This window comes from Notechis scutatus, chromosome 1 (assembly GCF_049901735.1).
Source record: "Notechis scutatus isolate UNSWTSFEM ecotype Mainland chromosome 1, rNotScu1.2, whole genome shotgun sequence".
In the NCBI taxonomy this organism is placed as follows: Eukaryota; Metazoa; Chordata; class Lepidosauria; order Squamata; family Elapidae; genus Notechis; species Notechis scutatus.
In genome coordinates, this window is record NC_142009.1 from 214689604 (window position 1) to 214714928 (window position 25325).

The following is a 25325-nucleotide window of genomic DNA, read 5'->3' on the forward strand; positions in this document are numbered from 1 at the left end:
TTCCATTCAGACATTTTTAATAAAAAATATTCAAAAATACATAAGAGGTAGTCAATATGTTAAAAGTTTACATTTAGTTTACATTATTGGACCATCCATTTCAGCTTCTGTACAGCAGGTAATATTTCTGCGAGACTTCTGACTTCTGAAACAAAAGCAATTTTGCAAACATTATTTTGCCTTTTCAATTCAACAGTCACCTATTTTTAGATATCCAATGGAGTACTTAAAAGGTATGCCTCTATGTTTATTAATTTATATTGTAAAGTATGTAAATTTTTCAATACATTTCAGAAGTAAACAATAAACAAACCAGGCTATAATTAGTTTGTGAATGGAAAACTCCAGTCTGGACAGTATAGAACCCTACACTCAAAATAACTAACAATCTTCACTTGCAATATTGCTACAATTCATAAAAGCATGTCCACATGAAGGCTGAACATGGCTATTTCAGGTTTTTTTTTCCAAGGTCATCTCACCTACATTCACAATGGACTCCTCCAGTGAAAATGGCAGTAAAAACAAGCATCCCTCAGTGGCAATCCAAGGGGAAGTGTTTTGGGGTCCTGGGAAGACTTTAAAATTCTTTGAAAGTAAATGTGCTGAGCTTCTCAAAACCTGCAGTCACAGCATATCTCTCACAGAAACACCATGACTGAATTGTCCTGCTGAATGGTTGGCAATCCCCAATAAAATAAGTAGCCAATAAAAAACACACCATGTGAACAATCCTTATGTAATTACCATGAATTTTGCTGAACGATCCTAAGATCACTTTCTACTTGACTCTGACAGTAAGAGTGTATAGCATGTAGGCATATATTCCAAAAAAAAAGGATGCAAAGAGGAGGAAACTATTTTACAATTATAATTTTATTTATAGTACTTTCTAGACATGTATTAAAATTACAATTGAGCAATAACTTTGGGTAGCCTTTGATCTCTTTCTTAATATTTTTTGAGGCGGGATAAACCACACGGACTTACCAGGACAATGGATAATCCCACATCATTACAAATTTCTTTGAGATATATTTCAAAAGACAGCTAAATGTTGCCCTTAAATTCTGGTAAAAACAAAAATCATTTGAAATAATGTACTTAAAGCCTTGGCCCCTCTCTCTAGTGTCATTAATTTGCAGAAAGTGCTTACCTAGAACATGAAGCAAGTTGTTAATAAGAGCATGAAATGCTGGGAAAAAGTCATCATGTTCTTCTAACTTGTAGATAATGCTGAAAAATATCAATTTGCTAAACATTCATTCTCTCATTTTGTCATTTAAACATGTGCTAAACTTATCACGGTGGTCAATTGATTACAATTAACTGCTAATTGAGTACAAGATAGCAGTATGAGATAGCAGTGCAAAAAAGACAAATGCAGTTTTAAACTCTTATCAGCCAAAATGTACAGGTTTAGTCTTCATTCAGCTATCACTTATTCAATGCCCATTTGAAGTTACAATGGCACTGAATAAGGGGACTTATTATGTCTATTCCTTATAGTTGTGGCTGTTGCAGGATCCCAGCAGTCACATAATTGTGATTCGGGCACTTGGCAACTAGCTGGCAATGACAAGGATCACAATATCCACAATCATGCCATCACCATTTGTGACCTTCATGGCCAGTTTCCAACAAAGTCAATGGATAAACCAGCAGTAAGTTGCAAATGATGATCACAGGATACTGTGATTGTGTGACATTCACCTACCAATGGCAACTAGAACTGCTGGAACTGCAATCATAAATTAGTGCGGCCATGTGACATCATGCTTTATGATAACATCCTTAGGGACAGAGTTGCCAGTCCCAATTAGTATCATTAAATGAACACTACATGTGACATCACAAGAACACTTAAGCACAAGAATGAAGAATTCCCTTCTTTTCCTATGATCAGGCCTCACCTAAAGTACCACCCATATCCACCTTTGGACACCCCACTTTTAATGAGCACTGTGAGAAAATGTAACATGTTCAGAGAAAGGCAAAGAGGATCAGGCCACTAGAAATTAAGCCCAATAAAAACTGAAAAAGCTTTCTAAGATTTGCCTTGAATAATGTGACTGCGATGATCGTGACAGTGTTCTTCAAATACCCAACAGGACGTCACACAATTCTCTCTCCATTATGCACTTAGAATGTAGGGCTAAAGGCATTTTGGTAAAGCTACTATTAGTTAACTGTGAAGATCTGCATACCTTTCGATGTCTTGTGTGCCCAGCAGTTGTTCCACCTGCCAGGCCACATTCTCATTAAACAAATTGCATAGCTTTCCAACAGTGTTCACCAGGACACTAGGTGGTGCTGAGCTATCTGTGATGAAACACTGTATCAGTTTCTTTGCAACATTTCACAACAGGTAAAAGTGGGAGCAGAAGATGAAACAGCAAGCTTCTCAAAATGGTTGCCAAATCAAACATCCAAACGAAGCAACACAGGAAAAGGTTGTGCAAGACAGGCATGCCAGAGCTTTTAATGGGAAGGCGAAACCAACAACGATTGTGGTGCTGATAGTGGGAGGATAAGACCAACAGGATTAACAGAGCAATCATGTTATTTTGGAGGCCCTGATATTTCACAAGACTGGCTTGGTTCACGCCAACAGGATGGGATGGAAGAAGAAGGTCCAATTATTATCATTGACTGGAGAAAAAACTCCCCCACCATCATTGCGAAAAGGAAGAAATTCTGTTCAAACTCAAAATACATATAACTTATAAATAGAAAAAACAACACAAACCACACTGAAGCAATTAATGAGACAAGGTAGGATAAGGGCTTGAAGACATCCACAGATATCGAAATAATACACTGGGAAGGATGCCAGAATTCAGATAAGAACTGAAAGACTAGAATTATTTCATGCTTTGTTTCCAGCACTGGGCCATGCGCAGTTTGTTCTTTTAAACAGTCCTCACAGCTGCAACCCAGGAAGGGGATCAGGACCCTCTCCTTCCCCATAGACCACGCCATTTATGTTTCTCCCTGATCCGCTCCTCCCTGCGTGCCTTAGGATGAAGAGGGGATGGGCCTGGGTCTTCCTCTGAATGCCCAGACAGCCTGTGCCCTTCCCGTTTCCTCCACAAGCTCCGGAGTCAAACTCCCACTCCCTGTCTGCTATTCCTCCTCTCCCTCGGAGTCAGATTCTAACAGGGGCATGACAGGTTATCTGAAAGAGAATTTAGGACTGTGTGTAGAGATTGGATGGATTTACTTGAGTAATGTATTGATTGATTAAACTTGTATGGCACCCATCTTTTCTAGAGGCGACTGTGGGTGGCATTAAAACTGTAAATAATAATAATTTACAATTAAATAATAATAATTTACAATTAAAAGAAGGGAAGGAAGGAAGGGAGCAAGATGCACATGAGGAATATACGACGGTTTTAACCTGCTTCCCATTTATCCTTCCACATCTCAAAAAAGGATGGGCTTTTCTGTAGGGACATAGCAAAGGAGGTATCAGATCTCCTCCAAAGTGTATTTCCAGTCTTTCTTGTGGCCACGTGATAGAGTCCTGGGAGATGCAGAACTATTGCCTTACATGGGTTTTTAAAATCCATAAATCCCAAAGCATCAATAGCAAATCTGGCGCTGCATTTAATTGTCTTTTGCAACATGCTTTTGCAGAGTTTGTATGTGACCAAACCAAACAAAATATGTAGAATTCAATGTTATTTGGTTCCGTGTACTGTATTTTATTATTCCATCCTCAGCTTTTATTTCAATTCAAGTACATTTGCAATTAAGTTTAAGATGCAGGAAAAACATTTATCTGAGGTAAAAAATTTATGGCAGCCATTCTTTTCCTGCAAAACCTATGGTAAATTTATCATGTCCTTTCAATATATAGACACACACACACACTCCAAAAGAACACAGCTGAGTTTTTCTTCAATCCCACATTACTCTGGTCTGACTCTGAGCAGGTTAGAGGAAGAAGCAAGAGATTCTTACCTAATTCTAAGAGATCACAGAGGTTCCTCATAGCATTGATCATTTCACCAAGTTTTGTATAAACCTCATTCATCCGAGGGTAAACGCCATTTAGAGTCTTCACATCAAACAGTTTTTGAAAATGACAGACAATGGCATACAAGGTTTGTTGTGAAGGAATCAGAGCTTTCTGTAGGATAGGAATAAAAGCAAAAGGAGCCCAAAGATCATTTCAATCCTGATTAAACATAATAGAATCCTGGGGATGCATTCTATCTAAAGTCTAGGATTCTCCCAGATATAATAACTGGAAAAGAACTAGGATGTCATTTTCTAAATAGATAGGCAAATTAAGATCATTATAAGCCCACATCACATACATATGAGTATATATGTACTTTCAGGACCAAAATGACATACTATTATTATCATATTTCCACATAGGTAAGGAAACACATAAGACTAAGAATGAATAATCAGAATTTTTGAACAAGATTACCTTTTCTTCATTGCCTACTTCTTCAGAGATTTCCTCCACTATTTGTTGAAGATCCTCAACTCTAATATATTCATTAGTGTCCTGCATAGTTTTGGAATGCCAAGGAACTAACCGCAGAAATAGCTTTTTCAGGGACTGGTGCAAGATCTTGAAAGAAGAAAAGAAAGATGTTGATGTGTTACTCTTATTCTTTTGGGCTGTCAATGTAAGAATTTAAGAGGGTACTGTGGGCAAGTCAGGTTCCCATATCCTTCTCCTTAATTTAAAATCAAAACATTTCAAATGAGGTGAGAGAAAGACTTCTCAGCATAGTGTGTAAAAAATTCTTTGCAGCGAAATACATTTGTTTATTATTTAACTATTTGCATGTTGAAATTACATTCATTGAAAATGAGTACAAAGATATGTGGAAAACACAAAGGATGTTCACTGGACAAACCAGGGGCAGGGGCAGGTCCCTAGGCTGAAAAGAGCAGTCGAAGACCACCAGTACCTTCAGGGCCATTAGCTGGTCCGCCCAAGTTTCAATCACAGTAGGGAGATGCTCAAATCCACTTTCCTCCTCAGCCCAGCTTTTCCCAAGGCCCTTTTTCTGCATAAGTGTTATTAGAGGAGATCTTCTTGGGCTTCTGATAATAGAGTCAATGCTGGATAATACCTTTAGAGTTAAAATATAAGAAAGAAGAAACATTATTCACTAATCTTTATAAAATGTTCCAGACAGCCACTTGGCTGGAGTAACATTGATTGTACCTGAGGAATAGGGAGCACAATTCAATCCTAGTTAAAATTCCAGGTTTAAATGGACAGTTAATCAAACATTCCACTCTTCCATTGAAATAACAAGATCTCAGAGAACTACACTTCTGTTGGGTTTTGATCCAACAGCGATTGGGATGGGCTTTCTATTGTGAAGTATTTGATAATCAGGCTTCTTCCTATTCATCAACTCCCAAACGTATTACTTTCACTATATTTGTGTTTCTATATTTAGCAAGGAAACTACATTTTTCCCACAGATTTACAATTGTGCTCATAAGTTTACATACCCTGGCAGAATTTATGATTTCTTGGCCATTTTTCAGAGAATATTGAATGATAATACAAAACCTTTTCTTTCACTCATGGTTAGTGGTTGGCTGAAGCCATTTATTATCAATGTGTTTACTCTTTTTAAATTATAACAACAGAAACTACCCAAATGACCCTGGATCAAAAGTTTATATACCCCAATTCTTAATACAGTGTATTGCCCCCTTTAACATCAATCATAGCTTGAAGTCTTTTGTGGTATGCATGGATGAGGCTCCTTATGGTAAAGCTGCCCATTCTTCCTGGCAAAAAGCCTCCAGTTCCTGTAAATTCTTGGGCTGTCTTGCATGAACTGCACGCTTGAGATCTCGCCAAAGTGGCTCAATGATATTGAGGTCAGGAGACTGAGATGGCCACTCCTGAACCTTCACTTTATTCTTCAGTAGCCAATGACAGGTCGACTTGGCCTTGTGTTTAGGATCATTGTCATGTTGGAATGTCCAAGTATGCATAGCTTCCGGGCTGATGAATCCAAATTTTCCTCCAGTATCTTTTGATAACATACCACATTCATCTTGCATCAATTCTGACCAAATTTCCTGTGCCTTTGTAGCTCACACATCTCCAAAACATCAGCGATCCACCTCCGTGTTTCACAGTAGGAATGGTGTACTTTTCATCATAGGCCTTGTTGACTCCTTTCCAAATGTAGCGTTTATGGTTGTGGCCAAAAAACTCAATTTTGGTCTCATCACTCCAAATGACTTTGTACCAGAAGGTTTGAGGCTTGTCTCTGTGCTATTTGGCCTATTGTAAGTGGGATACTCTGTGGCATTTGCGTAGTAATGGCTTTCTTCTGGCAACTCGACCATGCAGCCCATCTCTCTTCCAGTGCCTCCTTATTGTGCATCTTGAAACAGCCACACCACATATTTTCAGAGAGTCCTGTATTTCACCTGAAGTTATTTGTGGGCTTTTCTTTGCATCCCGAACAATTTTCCTGGCAGTTGTGGCTGAAATTTTAGTTGGTCTATTTGACTGTGGTTTAGTTTCAACAGAACCCCTCATTTTCCACTTCTTGATTAGTGTTTGAACACTGTTGATTGGCATTCTCAATTCCTTGGGTGTCTTTTTATATCCCTTTCCTGTTTTATACAGTTCAACTACCTTTTCCCGCAGATCCTTTGACAATTCTTTTGCTTTCCCCATGATTCAGAAGCCAGAAACGTCAATGCAGCACTGGATGAAAGATGCAAGGGTCTGTCAGGAATCCTGGAACTTATTGACCTTTTATACACACACACTAATTACAAGCAAACAGATCACAGGTGAGGATGGTTACCTTTAATAGCCATTCAAACCCCTTTGTGCCAAGGTGTGTGCATGTTATCAGGCCAAAATCACCAGGGTATGTAAACTTTTGATCAGTCATTTGGGTAGTTTCTGTTGTCATTATGATTTAAAAAGAGTAAACACAGTTGATTGATAAATGGCTTCAGCCATACACTAACTATGAGTGAAAGAAAAGTGTTTGTGTTATCATTCATATTCTCTAAAAATTGGCCAGAAATCATAAATTCTGCCAGGGTATGTAAACTTATGAGCACAACTGTAACTAAACATGCATGGTACTATTCAGTGAAGTTGCCTTTCTAGCTATATTATATTTATTAAGTACACTGTTTTGACCAATATAGTGGGTCAGTCCAGGCACAACAGCAAACCATAATTTAGCATTGCATGAACAAGACTGCTCCAATTTTTCCTTGTGTGCTTTCACTAAGCAAAATCGGTTTGTCTGGGAAGTAACATTAAATTATTGTTTGGTTTGCAAGCTTCTTTGGGGGTAATTTCTAAGCAAATTCTAGTTCGCACAAATAATAAAAATGGTTTAAACTGGAAGACAGACTGGTAGTCATGGAAGTCACAATGAAAAAAAGTCACAAGCATAATTTCATTTCCACCTGACTAGAGTTGATGTGTGGTAGTTTTGTTCTCCCTGAAATGCAAATGATAAGAAAATAAATATTCCACACTACAAATATGACGCTTACTAAACAGCAACATCAAGTAGTAGATTATACCGTTAAGAAATATAGCATTCCCAGATAGAAGCTTAGCAGTTATCAGAGCGGTACTATTCTGCAATCTGAAAATATGTGCTATCAGCTGGTAATCCAGCTGGAATTATTCTCAACACAATCAAGAAGCATGATTCAGGAAAGGCTTCAATTCTATTGGTGCCCGATGGCATTTTTAGAGGAAAAGGGAGTTGAATGAACAGAAGCTTTTAATAAAGGCATATTTTCTGGCTCAATTACATACTTAACTTGGGAAACATGGCTTCTTGCCATAGGATGCAGCTCCCTGACTTTTCCTTCTCTTTCTCATTTAAATAAGATGTATAAATTCAAGGAATTATAATTTGTCAAAATTCAAATTAGGGAACAAATCAGGAGCTGAAGCTGATTTGCTACTAAGTTTTTCATTTCCTGACAATCCAAAACAAACCACAGTTCTCTGTGTTGAGTAAGTTAGGTTAAATTGAAAGCATCAAGCTTCTCATAAGTAATCACAATATCCTTGTAGCCATGAAAGAGGAGAACAGTTACAAACAGCAAACCTGAGAAAACTTTTCTTCATTTCAATATTAGGGCTTTTTTTTTTTTTTTGCAGAATTTCTACAACAGAAATCCACTCACCTGTAAGTATTTTCTGCAAACTTCCTGCAGCTGGCTCCCTCCCAAACCCTTTTTAAATTCTTTGTTTTCTTTCATGTTTTCTTCTTCACTGCTCTCATGTGATCTAACAAGCAACCAAGAAAGGGAGATATGCTAAATAAATTGCTCTATGATCCATGCCTTATAGACCAAACATGGAATCACAAAATTTAAAGTAAACTATATGGTCAGTGTCTACATAAATTAGAAAAAAATAATCAGAACGCTATCTTTCACAAGATGTTTTACACAAATCACAGAAAAACTACAAATTATAATAACAATGGGTTCATTGGCTTGGGTTATACTCCTTGTTTTCCCTTTGGCTGTGCTCCCATTTTGGTTTCCTCCCTTTTAAAGTGTCTAACCCCAGATTTCAGATCAATAATCACTATATGTCCCTATTTTTATCCATCTGCAAAACAGGTTAATGATTAAGGCTTATTCAAAATGCATTACTTGATGTTCTTCAATATTTTCTCCAGCTTTTTCACTTGGTGTTTATAAAATTTTAATTCTTGTGCAGTTGGCCTGAAGGGAAGAAAATGGTTCTGTCAAGTTTCACAATGAAAAAGTTTGTCTTGAAGATTTATTGCTGTTTGTTGCTGTTATGAGGCTAGTAACAACCCTGCCAAACATTCACCAGATCATGCTTCTATTGCTCCCAGTAAATTTATTAAATGGTCATCTGTTGTTATGATAGCATGAATCAGATACTTGAAAAATGGCTTGTAGAGATTGTTTGATGTTAATAGTAAATGTTTTCACACAGAATTTAAGATCCAGGATTTAAATCAAATCCATGCATGCATGCTGTGCTGAAATTATTTTGCCGACTCACCTAATTTCCATCTCTTTCTTGAGATTAATATTTTCATGCACAAGTTGTTCATTTCGAGCTTTTGTTTCAATTATCTGTGTCTGGAAAGACTTGGAAATATTTATTACAAATATTACACTCATACATATGCATGCAAACAAAGCATATTCTCATTTTTCCTAACAATTAAGTAGATGATTAATGAATAGGATATACTAATCAACACTGAAAAATAATGAGCTACTTAAAGTTTGACCCAAGGAATCCACAGTTAATGTTTTTTAAAAATTAAAAACTCCTTAAAATAAAAATTCCAGTGTTTAAATTCATGTAATTTAACTACTTGAAAATATCTGAAAATATAAAATATAATGTGCAATGCTTTATCTTTCAAATTGAATTAGTCAATAAGAGCAGGAAGATGAATTTCTGTATCTGGCAGAATGTTTACAAAAAATGGGGAAAAGGAGAGAAAAATTATGAAGATTCTAGTCAAAAGATAGCAGACTGTATAAGGTAGGCTGCAAAAAATGAATACTTGCTGAAAAAAGCAAAATGGGGTTTAGATATACACAGTATTTACAAACTATGATATGTAGGAGATATGTAGCTCAGGACTGGAGTGTAGGGTTGTATGGATTCTCTAAGCTTGGTTTTTTATTTGTAGATATCAGTGGGATACATTTGAAGACAATCAACCAATGCCTTCAGCATAATCCTAAAGTGAATCACACTATAACTTACTAACTAGGAAAGTTATAACTTTACATCTAGAAGTTGTCCAGATTCCAGATATAACCCTAGAGTTATACAATAATTCCTTACCATAAGTAGAGCTTTGTAATTAGCAGTAGCATCTACATTCTTCAAGAATTCGTCCTCATCTTTTCCTTCATCTTGTAAATGATTGATCTCTTTCTTGTACTTCCTACAAAGGATATTGGGTACATTTAATTTAAGCGTAAATTTATAGAAGAACAAAACAAAATTTTACATTTAACAGTGTGAATTTCTTTGGCCAAAAAGATGGTGCTTCTTCCCTTCCCCCGTTTGCAAATTTGCTCCAAAGAGTTTGAACACATCCAAAAGAAGCAAAATCTATTCAGAAAATGTTGGATATCGTGATGTAAGGTTGTTTTGTCAGCTGGTTGACCCTATGAATTTTAAATAAATTTTTTTTGTATATCTCAGTTATGACTCAGGTTGGGATGGATAATGTGATGTTTCAAATGGTTTTGAACTCTAACTTCCATCAGTCTTTGACAGCATGACTAGTGAAGAAGGTCGATACAAGTTATAATTTAAGAGTGGTTTGGGATCTCCTGCACCATATCTCTCTTAACACTTTTGTCACCTCAAGTATACTTTGCAGTCATAATGTCATGCCCTTGGTAGAGTCGGACTCTGAGGGAGAGGAGGAACAGCCGACAGGGAGTGGAGGTGTGGCTCCGGAGGTTGTGGAGGAGACTGGAGAAAGGCTGAGGCCAGCTGGGCAGTCAAGAGGAAAAACCAGACCCATCCCCTCTGCATCCTAGGACACGCAGGGAGGAAAGGAGAAGGCAACAACTTGGCTTGTGAGAGAGGAAGTGGCCATGATCTTCCTCATTGGTTACAGCTGGGGAGACGAGTATATAAGAGAGACGGTTAGAAAACAGGTTGCCAGAAGCAAAGCATGTTTTATTTTGGTCTGAAGTTATCTTGGTTGGAGTCCTTCCAACAGACTGTGCTTCGTTATCTCCTTGAATTTGGTAAATACTTCTGTTCCATTGTGGACATTTCGTCATTGTAGTTTGCTTGGTTTTTTTTTATTTCACCTCCATCTGCTCATTAAATTTGGACTGTATTGCTGTCTTTTGAAGACTATTTTTGAGTATGTTTTATCTCCAACTGAGTATTATTGAACAGTGGGACCAAGTTGGAGGCAATAAAGGACATTTATTTACGTTTTGGATTTTGTTACGTTTGTGTTACACTCTGAGTCATTGCACATAGGATAAGTCCACAAATTGTACAAGACCAACCATTTTACTCACCTTAGTTCTTTTCTCACATGGCTGATCTGAGATTCATAATAATCAATTAGACAACAAATCCTGAAAAAAAAGGAACACCCTAATTTAGCCAATATAAATCAGCAAACGTTAAAACATGGACGATACCTCACTCTGTCCTAAGAATAACTTTTATAAGAAAGAATGTGAACTTGTAGACAAAGTTTAGTTCACTGTGGTATCTTTCCTTAATAGTTTGTTGTATATTTCTGCTAGAAGCTCAACTATCAAAGATAGCCATTAAATACAAAGGCAACAATTTGCAAGTTATATGTACGCTATTGAGAAAGATTAGGCTTTGCAGAAAATGTTATATTATGATATATTAGAAAAAAATCCACATTTATAAATCCATTGAGTCAAGAAAATAATTAATATTATTGAATGACCACAATATAAATTAAAAAAGAGCAAAAAGAATAATTGCATTAATTTTCAATTCAAAAATTAAAATAAGAATTTCCCCCCCAATCCCTACACCTAAGCAGTACATAACATATGCAACTTAAACTTCCCTAGTAGGAGTTCCCTTTTTTGGTGAAAATTAAATTAAACCCAAACAGTTGACGGATGAATACAGGACGCTAGAGACCCTGTAAATTTCACCCTGTTATTGCTGCTTGTGGCTGATGAGCATTATGGGCTAAAACATCTGGAGGAGAAAATAGAAACTAATTTTTAAAAAATATAAAAACTAAACTGGTATTTCCAAGATGGTGTTACCCATTATATCCCATACTATGTTTCTGAGCTACTTTATTGATTAAAAATTCTATTCAAATTTTGGAATTCTGTACAGTACTTTTCCATCAATGTATTATGTAAATAACATAAATGAACTCAAGCCATATGGACACGTTTTGTATGTCCCCAAAGAAAAGATGTAGAATGGTAGCAAACACAGGGTAGATTTGTAATTAGACTCAGGTACATTACCATTATCTAAAACCATATAAATATTGTTGCTGTAGATATGTGTTTTGGGTGATATAAACCAAGAATATGGTTGAGACAGGTATTAGTTGTTGAAAATTAAAATGGCCCATATTAATAAATTAATGGTGAAGAGTTTTAAAACACAGACGTAAATCTGTTTGAGGTTATGTTTTGTATGATCATAGAATGAGAGTAATCAAAAAAAGAATTCTATTTCAAACTGAGAACTGAGAAAATATTAAAAAGAACTGGTATGAACCTTGTTAGCTGGAAATATAAAATGGGTGAGGGGACATTTCTATGATATAGGCGTGTCTACCAACACTACCACCTAGTGTTGATTTCATATTCATAAATTTGTCAATAAAATATTAAAAAAGCAGTATGGTTTAAAGATATGAATTTACTAGAACTATATATCAAACATTTAGATGTTATTATCTCTTTGAGGGAGATGGGCAGTTTAGAAATACGAAATATAAGTACCGTATATACTCGAGTATAAGCCGAGTTTTTCAGCCCATTTTTTGTGCTGAAAAAATCCCCGGCTTATACTCGAGTCAGATCCCCTGAAAAAAAATGGTGTGGAGTCGCTGCCGTGGGCCCCAGTCCCACCGCCTCGGGAAGGGAAAGGCAAAGCGCTTTTTGTCTTTCCCTTCCCGGCTAGGGCTGTTGGGAGTCGCTGCCGCCGGTGCGGCCCAGTCCCGCCTGCGCCTCGGGAAGGAAAGGCCACGGCTTGGAAGGCCGCCGCTGGAGGCGAAGCTGCGCGCAGTCGCTGCGCTAGCATCGGATCGGGCGCGCCGGACGGTTCCGACCGAGCCCTGAGCGTCGTCTTTGGCGCCGCCCAGCGCCGCGGAGCTCCTGTACCGGGAGAAGGGGAAGACACCCCCGGGCGGGGCAGGGAGAGGAGCTTCTCCCGCCCGCCCCTCTTTCCGTGCCCACAGGTGTCCCGCAGGACGACCCCCGCCCCGCAGTCGCTGCCGCTTGAAAGAGACGGGCCAGGGTGGTTAGAAAAGCGCCGGGCGCCCTTGGAGGAGAAGGTCCCGCGTTCGCCTGTCTGCCCGCGGATGTCAGCGGAGCTTTGCCGCTGCTTCGTCCGGGGTCTCTGGGCAAACACGTCCACCCGAGCGGGCTTGTCGCCTCCGGCACGCAACGAGCACTGCCCTCAGATTCCCTGTCCAGTTGCCCCCTTTTGAGGGCGATGGCAGTAAACTGTTCCGTAGCAGCGGCTGCTCCTCTTTCCCAGCTGGGCTGGTGAGCGAGGCTTCGCAGGGCACCTTCGGCTCAGCAATTCTCTCCGCTGGAGCGGCTGGTCCCGGGAGGCCGGCCCCTCTGCCCGGAGGGGCTGGGGGAGGGGGCTCCGGTCCGGCCTTCCGGCCGTGAATTCGTCCCTCTCGCTGATCGCCTGAGGCACCCCTGGTTGCCTTGCCGGCTGGTTCCTCCGCCACAGAGCGAAGACGCGCTTCCCTCGAGGAGAGCAGGGGATGCGGGTCCTGAGGCAGCCAAGTCCCCCAAATGCTCGCAGTCCCACCTGCCAGCCGGACGGTCGGCTAGCTCCCCTCTGGACTCTGCCGGCGCCTGTGCCCTCCAGAAGGCAGGAGGGTCACCCGGGTGGTTTGTTTTTAGCAAACCTGAGAGGAGCACCAGGGTGGGGAAAGGGAACACGTGACTACGCAGGAGCTGTTCTGGGATTCTTTCCTGCTTCTTGTGCAATCTCACGCCCCTCCCGAGAAGGGACACCCTGACCCCATTTGGGACTTGCGCTTGACAGGGGCCTGATGGAGCCCAGAGCTTTGGAAGTCATTCATTCTTCCAGGCTGCACATGAAGGACATGAAGAGCTTCCAGGCTCTTGAGAAGGGGGGGAGAGGCCAGCCTGATGAGGTCTCTGCTCCATCTGACCCTGGAGTAGTGGGGTAGTTGTGATTGCAGGGAAGCCAGGCAACAAATTACAACTCTGGCCTGGCGGGTTGATTCAGACCGCCCTGAAGGAGGACAGAACCCACATGAAGTTGTGATAATATTCAGAGCCAAAAACAGCCCCCACCCCTCTTCGGAGAACCCAGTAGTTCCCACCAAAGAGAGGGCGAGGGTGCAAAGGCTGGTCTGAACACAGCTCAGATCTGGCTTTTAATCAGGGCCAGGAGCCCCCTGAAATGCAGGTCCTGGGCTGCATCCTGATACTTTCCTTGGTGCTCTGGGCAGAAGTAACTGGCCTGCTTCAGTCACAGTTCAGCAGAACACCCCACTAAGTACCCCAAGGTTTAGTGAACCATAAACCACTGTTGGCTCCAACAAGGGGACAGGCCAGGAAGAAGTAACTGGGGTTTAATAAATCAATCATTTTAATCCCAATCCAGCAAAGTCCATACAGTCTTAACTCTGCGAAGCCTCGTTCACCAGCCCAGCCGGGAAAGAGGAACAGCCGCTGCTACGGGAACAGTTTACTGCCATCGCCCTCAAAAGGGGGCAACCGGACAGGAATCCGAGGCAGCGCTCGTTGTGTGCCGGGAGCGACAAGCCCGCTCGGGTGGACGTGTTTGCCCAGAGACCCCGGACGAAACAGCGGCAAAGCTCCGCTGACATGGACTGCGGGGCAGGGGTCGTCCTGCGGGGACACCGGTAGGCGCGGAAAGAGGGCGGGCGGGAGAGCTCCTCTCCTGCCCCGCCCGGGTCCTAAGAATAACTTTTATAAGAAAGAATGTGAACTTGTAGACAAAGTTTAGTTCACTGCAGTATCTTTCCTTAATAGGTTGTTGTATATTTCTGCTAGAAGCTCAACTATCAAAGATAGCCATTAAATACAAAGGCAACAATTTGCAAGTTATATGTATGCTATTGAGAAAGATTAGGCTTTGCAGAAAATGTTATATTATGATATATTAGAAAAAAATCCACATTTATAAATCCATTGAGTCAAGAAAATAATTAATATTATTGAATGACAATATAAATTAAAACAGAACAAAAAGGATAATTGCATTAATTTTCAATTCAAAAATTAAAATAAGAATTTCCCCCAATCCCTACACCTAAGCAGTACATAACATATGTAACTTAAACTTCCCTAGTAAGAGTTCCTTTTGGGTGAAATTAAATTAACCCCAAACAGTTAACGGATGAATACAGGACGCTAGAGACCCTGTAAATTTCACCCTGTTATTGCTGCTTGTGGCTGATGAGCATTATGGGCTAAAACATCTGGAGGAGAAAATAGAAACTAATTTTTAAAAATATAAAAACTAAACTGGTATTTCCAAGATGGTGTTACCCATTATATCCCATACTATGTTTCTGAGCTACTTTATTGATTAAAAATTCTATTCAAATTTTGGAATTCTGTACAGTACTTTTCCATCAATGTATTATGTAAATAACATAAATGAACTCAAGCCATATGGACACGTTTTGTATGTCCCCAAAGAAAAGATGTAGAATGGTAGCAAACACAGGGTAGATTTGTAATTAGACTCAGGTACATTGCCATTATCTAAAACCATATAAATATTGTTGTTGTAGATATGTGTTTTGGGTGATATAAAGCAAGAATATGGTTGAGACAGGTATTAGTTGTTGAAAATTAAAATGGCCCATATTAATAAATTAATGGTGAAGAGTTTTAAAACACAGACGTAAATCTGTTTGAGGTTATGTTTTGTATGATCATAGAATGAGAGTAATCAAAAAAAGAATTCTATTTCAAACTGAGAACTGAGAAAATATTAAAAAGAACTGGTGTGAACCTTGTTAGCTGGGAATATAAAATGGGTGAGGGGACATTTCTATGATATAGGTGTGTCCCACTACCACCTAGTGTTGATTTCATATTCATAAATTTGTCAATAAAATATTAAAAAAGCAGTATGGTTTCAAGATATGAATTTACTAGAACTATATATCAAACATTTAGATGTTATTATCTCTTTGAGGGAGGTGGGCAGTTTAGAAATACGAAATATAAGTAAATAATAAAAATACAGTGCAGCAAAAAAAAGTTATTTGATATTTGAAAGATAATGTGAGAGCAGAAGGATTCAATCTAGGCTAAGTTACATATATTCACTTTTCATTTTCAGTATAATGCAAATATTTCGCTATAAAATCAAAAGATAAAACGATAAATTGGGCTAAGTGACATTTTTCTTTATGTATATTTTACTGGAGTTATGGGGGAGGTTGCATTGTTTGATTTTTTATAATTCTTTTTCTTTATTTACACATCAAAGCCTAAGCATAAATATTTTAAAAAAAGAAAAGGTACATGTGCAATGCAGAGAAGGACTACCTAACATGAATTCCTATGTAAAATCACCTTTAATATTATAATAAAAAATGAAATGAAAAACTTGCATAAAATTACTCTTTCCTGAATGTACTCTTTCCTGAACGTGTGTGTGTGTGTATGCGCATGTGTGTGTGCACACACACACACACAATTAGTTAAAAAAGCATGCTGAATTTCTTACTGCTGATCCACGTGAGTTCTTGGAGCCTGCTTACAAAACTGGCGGAACACTTTTTTCTGAGTGGCAATACGCTGCTGTTCTTCCAGTCCCAGCTTGGAAAGCTCCTTTTGTAAATGGCCAATCATCTCTTCTTGCTCCTCCAAATGTTTTGCTTGGTGGCGGTACACTTCCTGGGTTCAGAAAAACCAGAAAATTGCAAAAGCCAAAAAGAAAAGAAAAAAGTACTAGCTGGCCATAACTATCAATTTTCAAGAAAACATCTGCCTTTTATAACCAAAGATAACACTTTTCACTTTTTCTTCTTGCACATTCATTTAAAGCAGAAGCTTCCAACCCTGGCAAAGTTTGACAGCATGGCTCTCTGGAAAATTTTAAACTTGCCAAGGTTGGACACCTCTGAGTTAAAGTATAATCACGACCTGCTGCTTTTGACATAATTAGAATTAGAATTCTTTTATTGGCCAAATGTGATTGGACACATGAGGAATTTGTCTTGGTGCAAATGCTCTCAATATACATAAAAGGAAAGATACATTCATCAAGAGTCAAGAATCATAAGGTACAACACTTAATGATAGTCATAGGGTACAATAAGCAATTAAATCATACTAGGAAACAGTCAATATAGATTGTAAGGATACAAGCGACAAAGTTACAGTCATACAGTCACAAGTGGGATGGGATGGGTGATAAGGAGTGATGAGAAGACTAATAGTAATAGGAGTGCAGACTACTAATGCAATTTAGAATTAAGTTTTGTAGCTGCTATAGTTCTTAAAAAACCTCTCATCTATAATGAACAAACCTTCCCGGAATTTCAAACTCCAAACAGTATTGAAGTACCTGTGAAATTTCATGATCTTTTTGAAGATCTCTGATTTGGTTATGTTGCTGAGAAGCATTGGCTATTGACTCATCTTCTAATTGACATATTTTATGTTTGACATTTTCCACAATAACGTCCAAATCATTAGCTCGTTGTTCCTGTCGGGAAGCCCGACTTCTCTCCAAACGTAATTCATCTCTAATTGAAAACCAAACCAAACAAAAATAAACTTTAATGAAACAATAGGCTATCCCTAAATACAGGTAGTCCTCAACTTATGATCATAATTGAGCCCAAAATTGATGCTGTTAAGTGAGAATTTGTTAAGTGAACTTTGTCCCATTTAACGATATTTCTTGCCAACTGTAATCACTGCAGCTGATAAATCAGTAACCTGGTTGTTAAATGAATCTGGTTTCCCCATTGACTTTGCTTGTCAGAAGGTTGCAAAAAGTAATCACGTGGCCCCAGGATGCTGCAAAAGTCATAAGTATGAACCAGTTGCCAAGCATCTGATCATGGTGATGCTGCAAATGTTGTAACTGGGAAAATGGTCATAAGTCACTTTTTTCAATGCTGTTGTAACTTTGAATGGTCACTAAATGAACTGTTGTAAGTCAAGGACTACCTGGAAGTTGAAATCGAAAGTAACATTAGAGACTAACATCTAAAAGACTGTATCACACAATTTGCTAATTCACATTTCTTTTAATAATGGTTCTTGATTTGGTTCAGAAGTTATAAAGCATGGATTGCAAAGGAAAAGGGCTGGGTTTATTTATGGGGTGGGAGTGGGATAATTTGTGGCCCACACATGTTGTTTAATTCTATTATAGCCAGTATAGTTTAACAAAATTGGAGATTCATAGATGGATCACCACTGCAATAACCTAAGCTAAAGAAATCACCTTAAAGCTTAGTACATAATATTATAAGGTATTATCCTATGTAATACATTAAAACCTAAATAGCCAAAGATCATGGATATCCAATCTTTTGGCTTGCCTGGGCTGCACTGAGTGAAGATGAATTGTCTTGGGCTGCATATAAAATATATAATATAGTTAATGTATATAAATTATGTAATAAGGTTAAAAGTTTATGTACTTGTCAGGCCACATTACTAGCTGTCCAGGGCTGCATGCAACCCATGGGCCACAGATTGGACACCCCTGATCTAAGTCATGCCTCCTGAAATGCACAACCCAGAAGAAAGCATCAACCTGGGCGTACTGTAATAAAGGAAGCTCATTATGCTGCAAAGAAGCCGCACTGTCATTCCTTGCCCAGTAAGAACTCAAGAAAACAAATCTACACTGAAAGCATGGAATTCTGACCGAATGTTAGCTTTTCGCAGAATCTCTATTAAATGGAAAACTTTGCAATGATGAGGAGAGCACACAGGGAGTTTCCAAAATGCCACAGCAGAATGGAAAAGCCCGGAAACCTTTAAACCAAACAGAGTGACCAGAAGACAGGGCTAAGTGAAAATTGGGAAGTGAGATGGATGGATGGATGGGAGACAGAGGGAAAGAACGATAACTCTTGTGTATTTCATCTAGAGAATAACATCCAATTGAATTCTAAGAAAATATCTTACCTAAGCTGGTGATTGTCTTCTATCAAGCCACGAATAATTTTTCGTTGACGCTCTGTCTCTTCCAGTAATGTTTTCAGTGCATGCTGTAGTGCTTCAGAAGACTCTTTGTCCATAACAATTTTCTCTGAGTCTGATATTTTAAAAAATAAATGCCTTTTAAACACATTATTTTAAAGCATCTCTCAAATCAATTAGAATGCTAAAAGTGTACCATGTAAGAGATGGCAAAAAGAAAATAATTCCAATTACTAATAACAAAGCAAGTGCCTTTTATGATACTTTCTATATTGCCGAGATAGATGGAAGTATGCTTTTAAATAACATTTTTTGGGGAAATACTATGCTTCATTTATATCCATTGAATAGAAGTACACAAAGTCTCTTTACTCAAGACTCTGGCATCAGAGTAAGTATAGCATAATTAATACCTGTAAAGGAAGGCAGACATAGGATAGGAATGAAAAGTATCAGTAAATGAAACTGCAAATGAAATCTCAGGCCTGAAAAGAACGAAACATAAAAATAATCCTCTTAATTCTGTATCATATAAGAGAGGACCGATGAAATTCTAGTAGGCATTAAAGCTTCTGATGTTATATTTACAATAAAGTTGGATTCCATAGTTTTTGTAATGTCTGATTCTTGACCTGGCCTGCCCAAAAGGCTGACAATACCCTCAAATTCTTACACTCACATGACTAATAAACCAATAAGAAATTAGTAAAACTTTCTTCAATAGCAATATTATGATTCAATTTTTAAAACAATGAAATAAACACAGACCATACAGAATTGTTTAGTATGATCTTGCCTTTCCTGATAATAGATAAATTTCATTAAGCCAACTTTTGGAGTTCTGGAACATGAGCGTGCTTCTATAACTATAACTGGCCACTTTTTTTACTACTGTCTAAATTCAATATAATTAAAGTTCTTCATAGACTGAAAGAATTCAGATTTAAGGATACTAATTAAGAAAAATAACTCTTTAATTCCCAACTGTCTGGTTCATTATCATCATAACACCTTATCACTGGAGCTTCCTAGAGTTTGACATTAGATGGCATATGTTTTAAATAAATAACCAATAAAGAATCACAAATGTGGGCCCCATTTGCACCCAATGTAAACACTTTCTCAAATGCTGAATATAAAGCAGTATTAATAAGAGCTGAAGTCCAAGGTTAGGGATAGATCTTCAAGGAGAAAATTTATCTACATGGTTGCTAAGAGTTGACAACAATTTGATGGCATGTCAATCACCATTATTACCGGCTCATTAATAGTAACATACTTCAGTGTATGAAACAAAGATGATTAAGAGCTAGTAGCCCAATCCCAACCTGACATATGAACTACACCATAAGTCAAAATAAATGCTCCAACCTCAACAATTTGCAGACATCAACTTTTTAATAACATTTTCAGCAATGGCTAAGCTGTCTGGGGAATTCTTGGAGTTATGCATGTTGAATGTAAGTGATGGTATTTGTATTAGCAAAGGAGAAGCCATTCAGTGGTAGAAGACCTGGAAGAAGCACTGTTTGGGCCTAGTGGAGAATTCTTAATTTGGGAGAAAGAAGTTTGGATGGGTGTTCTTAAGACCTCAACAATGTACAGTGTTATCATCATTCCTTGCTCGAAGGAAAACTGTAAGCATAATTCAAGTTTTCATAACTTAGTACTTGTATCTTTTTCAATCACATTGCATCCTACAGAATAGGACGACCATTTCACGCTGCCATTAACTAGTGAAAAAAAATCACTTTACCTGTCCTAAATTTCTTTCTTACATTGATGGGTTAACAATGTTTCTTCTGTATCACATATTGCTCAGAACCATTTGGAATGGGTATACACAGAAATGTCAGTAATAAATAATATTTTGTAAATTTATGAATACTTAAGTATCTAAATCTTCAAACAGTAACAAAAGTGCAAGATTCTACTGGTAGTGAGTTTAAATTAGTTTAGTGAAAAATAGGATTACCTGGCACATTTCTGCAACTTCCAGGCATATCAAGGCACACAGGTCTTAAGCCATGTTGTCTTAATAACTTGTTTAAGTTTTCCCATTCTTGCTCTTGCTACAGTGAAAAAAAAGAGAAAATTTCTCATATTATAATTACAAAGCATTGCCAACTTGTTCTCTAATACAATCCTCTGAAATTCCTCCTAACTGGTCACCTAATATTGCTACTTGATGGTAAAATTCTGAAAATAGACATGGTAGCAAACATACTGGAGGAGAGAGAGTGCTAGATATCACAAGCTTTCTCAAGTTTAAGTCCTTTGCTTTTTCATTCTAACAGTGAAAGAAGAGTCTTACTACTTCCTCAGTTTTACATATGACATAAAAGTTGAGAGTTCATAAATCAATTTTATATCTTTTCTATTTTACTGATTTTATATAGACTTGTGAACCAATAACAAGGTTTATCACATTTTTCCAGTTTGTTCCACAAGCTTCGCTTTTCTAACATCCTACTTTTGAACTTTCATTACAATGCTGTACCTCCAATTAAAGACTTCAGCTCTATTTATGGGATAGATATGCATCTAACTACTCTCAGATCCATTCAAAATGACATACACAGAACAAAAAAACCAAAACCAAAAGGAAAGCGGGAGACAGAAAAAAGGAAAACAAAATCACTAGATGGTTTTTATCATTTTCTCCAATGGTTTTTTTTTCTACACTTTCAATCCAATCGTTAAAGTATTTAAAAACAGTATAATACAAAGCCTTATTATTGTAGCTATATCATCCCAGCTCATGGATATTTTGAGTATTAGATTTCACCATCACAGAACCTCTATTGTCCTCTTTGGGCAGTCTGCAACTTTAGATGCTTTGAAAAGCATGTCCACAAAATTATTTATCACTAAGGCTTGATTCGTAACCAATGAACCACAGGTAAGAATTTCATCTCAATGAAGACTCACTAAGCCACTCCCATAAAGTAAAGGAGGGCTTTCAAATTTAACACCTTCCTCATTGCTCTTTTTGCACCTTGTTCCAAAGGACTGAACTGAAACTCTGAAAAACTAATGAAGATATTAGAGGGGAAATTAATGCAGATTGCCTCCTTCCCTTTTCTCAGGATTCTCTATGTCTATGATTGATTCCTTGTATCAGCCCATGAACAGAATTAATAAACAGAATGCTCTCTTGAAAATCTAGGATTCATACTACTATGTTCAAACACACATACGTGTCAGTTCTTCCCATCCTATTTAACAATGAAATCCTAATAAGTTTATTTCTAGGAAACCAGCCTTAAAACTGTAGCCTTACAATACATGAACAATGTTATGCAGAACCAGATTATACAAAACAGCTCCAAAGCTTATAGTGAGATACAATAATTCATAATATAAATTGATAAGGTGCTTTTAGAGTCTTAATCTTTATTAAAATTCTGGGATGGCTTAATACACTATTGGCAAGTATTACTGATCTCAAGCTGTCATCAGACCTGAATACTGGCATGCTGCCTACAGCAGATAAGAGTTTGAACCTAACATTACACACTGAGTTGTAGGTACTCTGAGTTGTAGGTACTTTACAAGTTCCTATTGCTCTTTAGTAACTTCTTTCTATATTATTTCTATATAACATTAAACAAACACAAAAACAATGCAGCAAAATTAGTATAATAAAACATTTTGAACAATATAATAAAAATTTGAACTATGTAAAATATTAAACAACACATTTTGAACTCTTGAACTTTTGCTGAAAGTAATTCAATTCTATGTGATCTTAATATATGCCATTATTTACACATGGTTCAACAAAGATATACCTCTGTCATTGTAATTTTGAACTCTTGACTTTAGTTGACCAGTGGATAGAATGCCAATTTTTTCTGAAATCTGAAAATGGAAGATGAGATGATATAGGAAAAGCAAAAAAAATGAAATAGCATTACAGCATGAGGAAAACTGAACAAAGCTATGCTATGTACTTGTTTTATAGCTCAAATGTCTCAAATATACAAATATTTTAAAAAATACAGAAAAATAATTTGCCAGAAGCCTTCAAAATCAATCAATTCCCCCCCCCCCCCATTTTGAAATGTGATTAGCTTAATATAGGGCCCTTCCCCACTACTGAGATGAAGCTATCTGTATTGGCATGAAATCTGTGTTGTCCCCATTGTCCAGCTCTACTCTACCACTATTTTAAGTTACAGCACTCCCCTGACTTCACCCCATATTAATGGACGACATAGCTATGCAGCATTTGCATTCCATCTTCAAAATGTTCTTTGAAACAGCTGAGAAACTTCGGTAGCTTTTCCTGGGAAAAGTTAAGAGTTGCTTCAGGATGTTCCAAGCAGGTGATATATTTACACATTGAAGCAACCTCCAGAAGATCCAATCCAAAGTGCTGCACAGGCCTAACAAGTTTCAAAGACTAATTCAGGATGCCTTTAGATGGTGTCACAAAAGGGAGAAACACTTATTTAATACTAAGACAGCTAAGACAGCAGGTTGTCTTGTTGTTTTACTCATGGGTAACAAGATGCGATAAAGGCATATCATGGGGATATAGGATAAAAAAGGATATTGGTAGGACATGCTTGCATTGTGGTTCAAGAAAAATGGGGAAAGGCCCACAGATTTGCTGCTATTATACTTAGCATCCCTAAAACTAAACTAGGACGGCTCATTTTTCTTTATAAAGATGTGTTGCTTGTGTCTTTCTAAGAGCATATTTAACAGCCTGCTGTGGCTACCAGTGTCTACAAAGTTAAATAATCAAGCAGGATCATCCCCACAAGAGATCAAAACAATTTCCAAGCTGGTGGGAAAACCTCATTCAAGCAAGAAAATCATTTACAGATAGTCCTTGACTTACAACCAAAATGGAGCCCAAAATTTATGATGCTAAGCGAAACCCTTGTTGAGTGAGTTTTGCTCCCATTTTACAACATTTCTTGCTGCAGCTGTTAAGTGAAGCACTACAACTCATTAAGACAGTGATATGGTTGTTAAGTGAATCTGGCTTCCCCATTGACTTTGCTTCTCAGAAGGTTGCAAAAGGTGACCATATGACCCCAGGACACTGCAACCGTCATAAGTATGAACCAGTTGCCAACCACCTGAATTTACATCACGTGACCATGGGGATGCTCCACCAGTCGTAAATGTGAAAAACGGTCATAAGTCACTTTTTCATTGCCATTGTAACTTTGAATGATCACTAAATGAAGGGTTGTAAGTCAAGGACTACCTGTACTGTACATTCTTTCTCTACTGGATGACCTGAGATACCAGAATAGGGATAGGTTGCCAAGGAGAAACTCTATATGGTTGCTAGGAGTAAAAAAAAACAAAAAACGACCTGATGGCTCATGATCAATTAATCTCTATTAGCTGACTTGAACTAAGTACATTCTTAAGTATTCCCTTCCACAGGATCACACCTATCCCAAATATTTTGAGAGGTGAAACTCAAATGCATTTTTAGGATGGTAATCCAAGCACCGCTAAGCTTTGATCATATTGTCACTGCCAACACTGAAAGTAAGGCTTACTAACAAGTAGCTACATCTACATCTGGTGAAAATATTGGACATATTCTCCCCTTAATTAGCGCTGCCTAATACTTGAGGTGGGATGTATGGGATAACAATGCAAACTGGATCGGGTAACCTTGGTGAGGCAGGCAAGGGCATTTAGTCTAAGGAAGCCACACCCAAAATAGGAAGTTGCCTGGGACCCTCAACAGAATTTGAGCAGAAAAGGCTGAGTTTATACCATCTTGATTATTCTTACGGTTCGGTTTGCAAGTCTGCTTATGTTCGATCATAACGTTATAAAACCGCAGTCCCGATCTCCTCTGTTATTAAATACCGGCAAAATAAAATAAAAAAACACCAAAACCCCCGATGCTCAGTTCTCTACAAAGAAACAAAAGCTTTCCTAGCGACGCCAAGAGGCCTCTCTCTCATCAAGACTTCAACCCAAAAGAAAGGAAGGTTCCACCGGAGAGGCTGCTTTAAATGGACCACGGCTCCCCCGAGGCTCCTCGAGGCTTCTCTCACGTCGTCTCCTCCGCTCGGCTTTCCCGCAAGAAGATCGCGGAGGCAGGCAAGCGCCTTCTTTCTCTCCCGCTGCCTCTTCCCGTTCGGCGAAAAGGCCAAGGCGACAGAGTTTCCGTGGCCGTTAAAGGCGGGCTCACACAAGCTGAAGTAGTGCCGCCCCTGGGTTTGGCCTCCAGTCTCCACCTCTTGGCTCTTCTCAAGCGGCTGGCTGGTTGGGGAGGGGGACGGACGCTTGCAAAACGTCCGTACACAAACCTACCGGTTTTGCCAGGTTACACGCAAAGCTCAGCTGAACCCCGGCCCTAGCTGACCTCCGGACAATTTTCAGAGCCCTAAAAATACCATGCTAGACACGTTTCAGGTTCAGTCCCT

The 25325-nt window shown here is 38.4% G+C and overlaps 1 protein-coding gene across 10 annotated transcripts; it reads right to left on the reverse strand.

Moving 5' to 3' along the window:
* CEP70 (centrosomal protein 70) lies at positions 1-25114 on the reverse strand. 10 transcript variants are annotated; one of them, XM_026665417.2, is made up of 17 exons: positions 24954-25114; positions 22707-22776; positions 20888-20984; positions 18898-19027; positions 17315-17495; positions 16472-16641; positions 11053-11112; positions 9845-9947; positions 9041-9129; positions 8659-8730; positions 8182-8284; positions 4941-5105; positions 4448-4594; positions 3970-4138; positions 2208-2322; positions 1157-1236; positions 1-145 (listed from the first exon to the last, which is right to left on the reverse strand). In XM_026665417.2, exons 2-17 carry the CDS (start codon positions 22713-22715, stop codon positions 84-86), a joined length of 1752 nt encoding a protein of 583 aa, XP_026521202.2. In that variant the 5' UTR covers positions 22716-22776; positions 24954-25114; the 3' UTR covers positions 1-83. The 10 variants fall into 10 exon arrangements, with proteins under 10 accessions (XP_026521202.2, XP_087806298.1, XP_026521201.2 ...); XM_087950172.1 differs by having other exon boundaries at positions 24787-25082; XM_026665416.2 differs by having other exon boundaries at positions 24895-25034.
* Between the last annotated feature and the right edge of the window lie 211 nt (positions 25115-25325).